Genomic DNA, 11,055 nt, shown 5'->3' with positions numbered 1-11,055 from the left:
GAGAAAATTGAACAGTAGAGAATAAAGAGAGATGGTGCGAGAAACAAGCAGCAAAAGAACCAGGGGATGTTATGTACTGACACATTTCCCACAGACACAGAATGGGAAAACCGCTTTGACACTTCGGGTTCCGACAAGTAACTTGTGGCTTCCACATACAGATGTGAAAATGAGGGATTTATTGTAAAACGCGAATTGACAGAAAAAGATAAGAAAAACATCAGAGAAAGGTAGGAAGAAAGATCTAAAAAAAAGTGAAAGGACACATACAAAGTCAAGGAAAGAGCAAATAAAAAAGACAAAGAAAGAATGAAGGGAAGAGAAAAAAAATAGTGAAAGAATGAACACCTGATGAAGAAAAAAGAGAGGAAGGAAACAGGGAATGAAATAATCAAGTTTTAACGAGTTTGAAAGAAGAGGTAGCAAAAGGAATAAGAAAATTAAAAAAAGGAGAGGAGTAGAAATAAAAAAAAGGAGAGGAGTAGAAATAAACAGTTGAAAGAAAGAGTAAAACTGTTAACATCTGGATTTTAAGAGCTGGAAAGAGAAAGAGGGGGAAAAAGAAAACATTGAGAGTAAACAGAGTAAAGAAAAGAATGTAGTGAGATAGGCAAACAGCCCCTCCCATAAAAAAGATGGCTGCTAAGAATAGATTTAATTGGCTCCCCACGACCTCAAACAGAAGTTAGAGTGTGGAACAGCAGGGGGCACTGCAAAACAGCAGGAAGTATATTAGCAGAGTTGTATGTGAGCCCCAGTACAGCAATATTGGGGTGCTTCAGATCAGAATAAGGGGTAGACACAGAGCTGTGTCCCAGCCCAGTGCAGGAATAACAGAAAGGCAGTGGGTGAGGAATGAGAAACAGAGCGCTGTGTAATTCCTGGTATTGGAATAATGGGGCGCTGACAGAGTTGTATGTGGGCTGCAATACTGGAATAGTAACCGGCACACATGTTCAAAAGTGAGGTATGTTAATGGAGCTATGTGTGGAACCTAGTATTGGTGTGCCAGTGTTGCCGAGTGTTAGCCTGGCGGTGCCCTGGTGAAGCTGCGAGTGGGGCCCAGAATGGGAGTGGCATTGCCTCAGAACCACAGAAGTGAGGAGTCCTGAAGGACGTGTGTATGAGCCTTAGTACTGGGAAGAATTGTGCACTGAATGTTAAAATTGATGGATTCTGTTGGAGCTTTGGTGGTTCCCATCAACCGTGGTGTTGGATTTTAGACTTGCGGTGCACTGACTGAGCTGGGTTTTGTTCTCTTGGGTCCAGTATTGGCTTGAGAGTGGGACTGACTATCAGAATTGAGCTGCTGTAATAGAACTGTATGTGAGTGGGGTCCCAGTAGAGGAAAGGAAGTGACCTCCCTGGGGTAGATCTGAGGTGCACTGATGGAGCTGAGCCCCCGGTCCTAGTACTGAAACAGCAGAGTGTACTGACTGTATGAACTGAGGTGCTCTGGCATGCAGTGTGTGTAGAATTCTGCCACGGGCCTGGCAGAGAGACTTGGAGTGTGTGAACTGAGGTGCACTGAAGGAGCTGCGCCCAAGGTCCCAGTAAAGGAACAGCAGTGTGTACTGACTGTAAGAACTGAGGTGCTCTGGCAGATGGCATGTGTGTATTTCTGGCACGGCTGAGGTGCTTAGAGTGTGTAAACTGAGGTGCACTGATGGAGCTGCACCGAGGTCCCAGAACTGGAACAGCAGTGTGTATTGACTGTAAGAACTGAGGTGCTCTGGCAGACAGTGTGTGTGGGGTTCTGGCACAGGCACGGCAGGCACACTTGGTATAGAAAATGTAAGCCAAGGAAGGGCGGGAGCAAGGCAGCTGAGAGATGATGCAGAGAACCCACAAAGACAAAAATGTGACCAAGATAACAGCCTGATTTATAGCACTGTTTACAGCTAAGCTCAGAGGAAGAATACCCCGCAAATGTAAAGGGAAGCTTCCTTCCTCAAAACAGGAGCAGGAAAAAAGAGTAAAAGAAAAGTCCCCTACAGACCAGAAAACAGGACAAAGCATAATTACACAGTAGTTGGTCCATGCTCCCAAACAGAAGAAAGAAGGACAAAGAGGCATGACTGACCACTAGCAAGCAAGGATTTGTAAATGACACAAACTAACAAGTGAAATAGCAGGAAGCCCACAGAAGAAGTATACAAGAGGTCGTATGCTTAAGCTCAACCTAAAAAGGGTGTCCCGTGTGTGCACCGGGACACCAAAGTAAATAATAAATGAGTGGCAGGAGCCATAATTTATTATTTACTTCTCCTTAAAGGAGTGCCCCATAATGCCATGCGAGGTTTTTTTTCTTCATATTTTTTTTAGTCTGATATTGATGCCCCTAGAATAGAAACTGGCACTACCAAAGCCTTTTTTTTAATGTTGTTGGGGGCTGCAAGGAGTCCAGCAGCTCTCTAGCAAAAAAAAGTCAGAGCCTGATCTAGGTTTTGGGGGATGGGGTTACTCTGTCACAAACGTGACAGATATCCCGGTCCCGTATTATGATACCATTATATCCTATGGACATCGTAAAATGGCTGATGGGACATCTGTCATGGAGTAACCCGTCTGCCAAACTCTAAATCAGGTCCTTAGTCTCCTGGGTCATTAAATCCATAACCTCCAAGGAGAACTTGCTACATTTTTTTAAAACAAGCTTTGCTGAAGCTCTGGTATCTTCAGCTGGAGTGGAAGGCCCTCTTGTGATTGTTTTTATTATTGCATAGTCTAGTCCACAATATGTTAAAACAAAGACTCAGAGACATGTTGGTTTTATTTAAATAAAATATGTCTCTGACAATATATTTTGAGATGGTTCAGCCCACAAAATCCAATCTCAAAAATATGTTAGCAGACTCACAGACATGTTTTTTTTATTTAAACTTCAATAAATGTTTTAAAATAATCGCTATTAATAAACTTTACATGATGTGACTTACTGATATGTACAATAGATTAAAATATTGGTGATGTTTGGTAAAAGATGATAGATATGCTTTACATATAATGATATGCTTACCCTTTCAGAAAGTCAATAGGCCCACGTTTTACATTTTGTTGTTGTGATTGTTTGACAAAGTCAGTAAGTCTGTCTGAGTGCGGTCAGGACGTGCGAGACCAACCACACACTGTGCATCCAAGAAGACCATGCATGACACGCAGTTGGCTACTTGCGAGGGGTTGGATGCAGGCCATGCACTGTGGCCAATTCCATGCTGCACACAGATGAAGGCCGTGCACTGCATAGGGTTGCTTGCCTGTGAGGGGTTGGTTGCAGGGCCTGGCTGCTTTGGCCATGTGTGGCTTGGGTTGGCTTTATTTATGGTAATAAAATATTAGTTTAAGCAAAGGTTAGAGTAGTGCTATAATTAGGTGAAAATTTCAGTGATGATGTAATGATTTAAACTAAAAAAACACTGAAATTCACCAGTAATAGTTATCGCCAGTAATTATAACTTGTGCCTTAGGTACCTATACCTTTTGCCCTCACCATCTACTTCTAATTACCCCACATATATTGGGTCCCTGGAATCCTATGTGAGTCCCACAAGAGTCCCATGCATCCAAAAACATTTTAAACAAGCATTTTCAATGCAACGGGTCTCGCATTTGCTCGAGTTAGAGCTATAAGTATTGTAAATTCCTAACCTGACTTTTCTTGCCAAACAAATTAAAAGAAAAAAATACAGCGCGATCGTGCTGAAATTGAAAATGGAAAAAAACGAGCGCGATTGTGCTATGTAAACCCCAGCGCGATCACGCTGCGTGGAAAATAAAAAAGATAAATTAGTCCAGAAACCATCCTGAAAACATCGAGCCTCGTATGTTTTTAGTAGTTTACCAGTGCTTTGGAGGTGGGCTAAACACCGGAAAAGGCATGACGTATGCATGCCTTTCACAAATCAAATGAAAGCAAGCAGATTTTAAAAGGCAAGCCCACGAACCAATGAAAGTGACTGACGTGACATGGGTGTGGTTGGAAGCCCAAAGAGAGATTACTACAGGGGACGGAGCGCTTTGCGTTCCCTCCTAAAAAGGGGCGGGATTAATTGTGGTCTGTTACAGCGCACATTCAATCAGCGGTGGCTAACTTATGCTACACAGCCGGAGGCATTGAGCTGCAGGGGGTGGCCACCCAAGGGTGGTTGGGCACAGGGTCTTGCTGAAGGCCAGATACTGCATCCATTCCTTCTCTGCGCATACCCAAAAGCCATGTATGGCAGGGACGTGGCTACCTTTGAGGGTTGGGTGCAGGGTCTAGCAGCAGGTCAGTCCATGTGGCCAAGCACATGCCACAGATTTCTGAAGGCTGGATGCAGACTAGGGTGGTCAGTTGCTGCGGCCCGGTGCACAGTGTGGCTGCAGGCTAAGCTCTCCACCTAACCCCATGCTCTATACGAGCAAAGTCTGCTCGTGGTGAAGGGTTGGCTGCGCTCTAAAGGTTGGGACCAAGACCTCACAGCGTGTCCGGCCCTCCAGCCACACTCACACCACGGATGACCAAAGACTGTGTGCAGCTAGGGGTGTCCCCTCATGGGATTTGGGCACAGGGCCTAAGTGCAGGCCAGGACCTACAGCTAATCCCAAGCTGCACACAAAGGCATGGGGTTAGCTGCTTGTGGTTGGGGTTGGCATACATCCATATGGCAGCCTTGGCTTGGCATACTTAGGTATGGTAATTAAATGCTACTTTATGTTTAAAAAAACACCTTAGAAATTCACTGAAAAACATAGTTAAAGTGATGTTATAGTTAGGCCTAGTAACGTTTGCTTTTAAAAACCCTCAGAAATTCACAGAAAAAAAGGTTAAAGTTTCATAATAGGTAGAATGTTAGTTTAACCATAACATTTTAAACAAAAAAACACTGAAATTCACTAGTTGTAGGTATTTCAAGTATCCATAACTTGCTCCCTTGCCATGCACTGCTTATGACTCACATATTATAAAACTCATTACATGCTCCATAACATCACTAATGAGTCTGTGCATGGAGAGCTCAAGTTACAGTACCTTAAAATAATTAGAACTGGTGAACTGTAGTGTCTTTTTAGTTTAAACTAATATTTTCACATAACTGTAACATCACTTCAACCTTTGTCTTTTCAGTGAGTATATATAAATATGCAAAACAGAAAAGAGAACTCTGGGTAGTTCCCAAGTTTAAGTGGAGAGCAGCTCCAGTCAGGCCCACCCTTCAACACCAGAGGCACTTTAGATTTGCTCACCTCTAATGTCTGTTTTTCTAGCAAAGTTTTTGAGCATAGGATTGGCACAGTGCCATCCATGCCGAGCTAGAAAGTGACAAATTATTTTGCCATTTGGGCAGCATAACCGTTAAGCATAGGATTGGTCCAGTGCCATCCTTATCAAGCTACTTCATCATGCGTTCAGCATGGCCCACCCATGTAACTCCATGACGGAGTTGCGAACCCTGATGATGAAAAGTAAAAATACATATATATTCACACACTCACTCATACACTAATACACGCACTGTCAGACCCACTCAGACACTCACAGACCCAGACACTTGTACACTCCCTCAGAGATTGGCTCTGTCACTCATACCCCCACATACAAACTCAGTAACACACTCATGCACCCACTCAAAGACAGTGACACTCATACACCCACTGAAAGACCCAGTCAGTCAGACATTCATTCAGAGATCCATTCATACTCTCTCACACCCACTCACAGAACAACAGACACTCATGCTCCCAGTGACAGATACACTGACACATACAGTCAGTTAAAGACCCATTCAGGCACAGACACCCATTTAGAAACCCAGTCAGACACTTATACACCCACTGAGAGACGAGGACAGTCACTTATACATCCAGTCACAGACCCACTAACACACTCATGCACCCTCTGACAGACCTAGTGACACAAATACACCTACTCAAATACCCAATCAGACACTCATACACCCATTCACAGACCCACTCATACTCACACCCACTCACAAACCCACTCAAACACTCAAAGACCCACTCACAGACCGAGACAGACACTTATACACCCACCCAGAGACCCACTCAGTCACTCATGCACCCACTCACATACCCACTGACACACTCATGCATCCACTCACAGACCTAGTGACACTCATACACCCACTGAAATACCCACCCAGACACTCGTGCACCTATTCACAGATACATTCAGACACTCAGACACCCAATCACAGACCCACTAACACTCTCTTACATCCAGTGACAGATGCACACAGACACTCATGCACCCACTCACAGACACAGTGAAACTCATACGCCCACTCAGAGCTACAGTGATGCTTATACACCCACTGAAAGACCCAGTCAGACAGTGGTTAAGAGATCTACTCACACTCTCTCACACCCATTCACAGAACCACGCAGGTATGCATGCACCCACTGCCAGATGCACTAACACTCATATAACCACTCAAAGACCTACTCAGACATTCACACACCTACGTAGACATTCAGGCCCGTATTTATACTCCGTTTGCGCCGAATTAGCGTCGTTTTTTTCGACGCAAATTCGGCGCAAAACTAACACCATATTTATACTTTGGCGTTAGACGCGTCTAGCGCCAAAGTATGGGCAAATAGCGTCATTTTTTTGCGTGAACGCCTTCCTTGCGTTAATGAGATGCAAGGAAGGCGTTCCCGTCTAAAAAAATTACGGCGACGCAAATGCGTCGTATTTATACTCCCGGGCAAAAGTCACGCCCGGGAGGTGGCGGGTCAAAAAACCCCGCATTTGCGCCACTATTTAACGCCTGGGTCAGGGTAGGCGTTAAGGGGCCTGTGGGCTCAAAATGAGCCCACAGGTGCCCTCCCCTGCCCCCAGGGACCCCCCCTGCCACCCCTGCCCACCCCAGGAGGACACCCAAGGATGGAGGGACCCACCCCAGGGACATTCAGGTAAGTTCAGGTAAGTATAATTTTTTATATTTTTTAAAAAAATTTTGGTGGCATAGGGGGGCCTTATTTGTGCCCCCCTACATGCCACTATGCCCAATGACCATGCCCAGGGGACATAAGTCCCCTGGGCATGGCCATTGGGCAAGGGGGCATGACTCCTGTCTTTTCTAAGACAGGAGTCATTTAAATGGCGTCTGGGCGTCGAAAATAATGGCGCAAATCGGGTTGAGGCAATTTTTTTGCCTCAACCTGACTTGCCCCATTTTAAGACGCCCTAACGCCATTTTCCCCCTACGCCGGCGCTGCCTGGTCTACGTGTTTTTTTTCGACGCACACCAGGCAGCGCCGGTCTGCTAGCGCCGGCTAACGCCATTCCATAAATACGGCGCCCGCATGGCGCTTCAGAATGGCGTTAGACGGCGCTAAATTTTTTTACGCTAAACTGCGTTAGCGCAGTTTAGCGTCAAAAAGTATAAATATGGGCCTCAGTAACACACTGAAGCACCCACTCGAGACCCACTCAAACTGTCACACAACCACTGAAAGACCCAGACACTTAAACACCTGTTCACACACCTAGAGACACACACTTATGCACTCACTCACATACTTGATCAGACACTCAGACACTCACTCATACTCATGCACCCATTTACACACTCACTATATGTGCCCCCATTTACAGTCTGGTGTCATCAGTGATGTAATCTGAAATGTCATCAGTGATGTCACTGACGATGTCATGAGCTATGTCATATGGGAAGTCATAAGCATTGCATAGCAAGGGCATAAATTATAGTTAACTCAGGTAACTATAACTGCTGAAATGAAATGCAATCCTAACTATAACGTCGCTATAACCTTTGTTTTTTTTAAATGTGTTTATATATATATGTATATATATATATATATATTTATATATATATATATATATATATATATATATATATATATATATATATATATATATATATTTATATATATATATATATATATATATATATATATATATATATAATCTAGAAATCTCAAATACATCGTTTTTGAAACAATGGATGACAAAAGAAATACAGAATATAAATCGAGAAGTGGTATAAACTTGGGATGTGATATTATGCTATACGCGTGAATGGTCGCTGGTTAAGAATAGGACGATGAACTTTTATCTTCTTTAAATAGCTTAGTCGTTGGATTTTTATCAAGTAGTATTGTGCAGACAATTGTAACTGGAGTACTTTGGGATTCTCAGCTTTGTGGCACTAAGACTTTGGCAGAAAAACAAAGCGTGTGTGAAAATGTCAGCAAAACGTGGCTGTTTGTTTTAGACATGTTGCGGCTGGCTGCATTAGTACGTCAAATGGCTTGATCCATGGCCCACTAATGCTATTGCGTAATGTCTTTATCTCATATGACTGCAATCAATAGTTTCTAAGGTAACCCGATGTCAGATGGACTTTGCGACACACACACTGTTATTCAAGTTGCTCTCGGAAGTCTAACTTCTGTGCTTGAGATGGCCGCCTTTTTGACTAATATTTTCTTTTTCTTTTATATTCTCTCAGTCTATAAAGTGCTTACCATGGACACCTACATTGCAGCAGTGTATGAACATGCTGTTGTATTGCCAGATGCCACAGAAACGCCTGTCACTCCCGCCGAGGCTCTAAAAATGATGAACAGAAATATCGACATTTTAGAAAAGGCAATCAAAACAGCAGCAGAACAGGTAAATACTATTGATTTTCATAATCTCTAAAATACCCAAAGAAACATTGTGAGTTGGTATAGCCGCTATGTATTTCTAGAATTTGTTTTCAAGCTAATAGGCCTCCTAATAAAATGAATAGATTTGCTTTGACTAACGGAGCCCCCATTTACATTCTGGGATTAAAATATAGTGCAAAACCTTCTGGGCATAAAGACCATTTTCTCCTGGTGTTCTGGTGGATAGATACGGGATAACACACAGGAACGAATTTGGCCCCTCTCTATGCTTTTTTGCTGAATTGCACTGGTTTTACGTTATGAGCATCTTAAAGTTCATGGCACGTACAAAAACAAGGCCCATATTTATACTTTTTGACGCTAAACTGCGCTAACGCAGTTTAGCGTCAAAAAATTTAGCGCCGTCTAACGCCATTCTGAAGCGCCATGCGGGCGCCGTATTTATGGAATGGCGTTAGCCGGCGCTAGCAGACCGGCGCTGCCTGGTGTGCGTGGAAAAAACCACGTAGACCAGGCAGCGCCGGCGTAGGGGGAAAATGGCGTTAGGGCGTCTTAAAATGGGGCAAGTCAGGTTGAGGCAAAAAAATCGCCTCAACCCGATTTGCGCCATTTTTTTCGACGCCCAGATGCCATTTAAATGACTCCTGTCTTAGTAAAGACAGGAGTCATGCCCCCTTGCCCAATGGCCATGCCCAGGGGACTTATGTCCCCTGGGCATGGTCATTGGGCATAGTGGCATGTAGGGGGGCACAAATAAGGCCCCCCTATGCCACCCAAAAAAAATTAAAAAATATAAAAAATTATACTTACCTGAACTTACCTGAATGTCCCTGGGGTGGGTCCCTCCATCCTTGGGTGTCCTCCTGGGGTGGGCAAGGGTGGCAGGGGGGGTCCCTGGGGGCAGGGGAGTGCACCTGTGGGCTCATTTTGAGCCCACAGGCCCCTTAACGCCTACCCTGACCCAGGCGTTAAATAGTGGCGCAAATGCAGGGTTTTTTGACCCGCCACCTCCCGGGCGTGACTTTTGCCCGGGAGTATAAATACGACGCATTTGCGTCGCCGTCATTTTTGTAGACGGGAACGCCTTCCTTGCATCTCATTAACGCAAGGAAGGCGTTCACGCAAAAAAATGACGCTATTTGCCCATACTTTGGCGCTAGACGCGTCTAACGCCAAAGTATAAATATGGCGTTAGTTTTGTGCCGAATTTGCGTCGAAAAAAACGACGCTAATTCGGCGCAAACGGAGTATAAATACGGGCCAAAATTCTTTCGAGTTTTCCTCTAAAAAAATTTAAGGATTACATGGAGAATTGGGAGTTTTTTCCACTTAATTCCAGTCACGGCTCTCAGGTGTTAAAGGGTGTGGGGCAGGGTGGCGAGCGCGGGTGGGGGGAGAAATAGTAATAAAATTAAAAAAATAATAAAATAAACTTACCTTAGCTCACAAGCACCGCGCACTGCTCCTCTGCTGGCTGCAGGCACAGGCTCCCAGCCTGCCCTGCGGCCAATCTTGACGCTGCTCAAAGCAGACTTGGAGCCTGTGCAGTGTTGCTGGGCTGGAGTGAGCCGGCCGGCCAAACACACATGCGCTCTGATGGGGAGTGCTGAGCACTCCCACTCAGTGCATGTCACCCCCGTGGCCCCACTCCTTTACAAGGAAACGATAACAAACACTGTTTGTTATTGTTTCCTTGTAGAGGTTTTGCAGCTGCCGCTGCTGGCATGGAGGCAACTCTCCTCCGCCCTCTGCTTAATTCCACATGTATCAGAATTTACTGCATGTTTTCTCCCAGTACATATCAGTAGATTTAGGGGTTATTTAGAGGTTATTTATCTCCCCTGATACATAACGACATCACAGAGTACCTTATTTATCGGGTGCGACAATTAACATCTATTATGAGTATATGGGGAACATCATGGCGATTTTGGTGTTTAACACACCAAAGTTCGCATTATATGGTAAATACCATATGTTTTACCCTATTACATTTCAGCAGGTTTGACCAACCAAAATGTAATGAATGTTTGATTAGTAACACTTTAAATAATTATCGGAGGCCTTAAATAAAACCAGTCCTGTAATATCGTCCCATGCGTAAATCGAGGTTAACGTACAGCACAGAATTTAATGAGCCACTCACAATTATGACCCTAGCCTGCTGAAATTTATCAGCAGAAAATTGCCAGGCTAATGCTTGTAGCAAATGTTGTAATTCGCAAACATATATGTCCATTATTTCCCCCTCAGTTATAATGAGGGCCAGCATCTTGAGAGCACTAAAAATATGTACAATGACATTTGTACACAATTTGGCACTACATCAATCTGTACACCAGGGTGTAAAATTGTATATTACTAAGCAAAAACACATAGTAAAGCAAAAGAAGAAAGTCTAGTTAATAGAGT

At 44.1% G+C, this 11,055-nt stretch overlaps 1 protein-coding gene across 1 annotated transcript in view; it reads left to right on the top strand.

Annotated features, from left to right (window-relative positions):
• Positions 1–8,394: 8,394 nt before the first annotated feature.
• Positions 8,395–11,055, top strand: part of LOC138296245 (pantetheinase-like) — a 289,635-nt gene continuing 286,974 nt past the window's right edge. Inside the window, exon 1 of the mRNA XM_069235173.1 lies at positions 8,395–8,644. Coding sequence (XP_069091274.1) covers positions 8,432–8,644 — 213 coding nt within the window. The 5' untranslated portion in view covers positions 8,395–8,431. The remainder of the gene's footprint in view (positions 8,645–11,055) is intronic.

The sequence above is a fragment of the Pleurodeles waltl genome, chromosome 5 (genome assembly GCF_031143425.1).
Source record: "Pleurodeles waltl isolate 20211129_DDA chromosome 5, aPleWal1.hap1.20221129, whole genome shotgun sequence".
NCBI classification, from domain to species: Eukaryota; Metazoa; Chordata; class Amphibia; order Caudata; family Salamandridae; genus Pleurodeles; species Pleurodeles waltl.
Note: the sequence above shows the minus strand (reverse complement) of the source record. Positions and strands in the feature narration are given on the sequence as shown.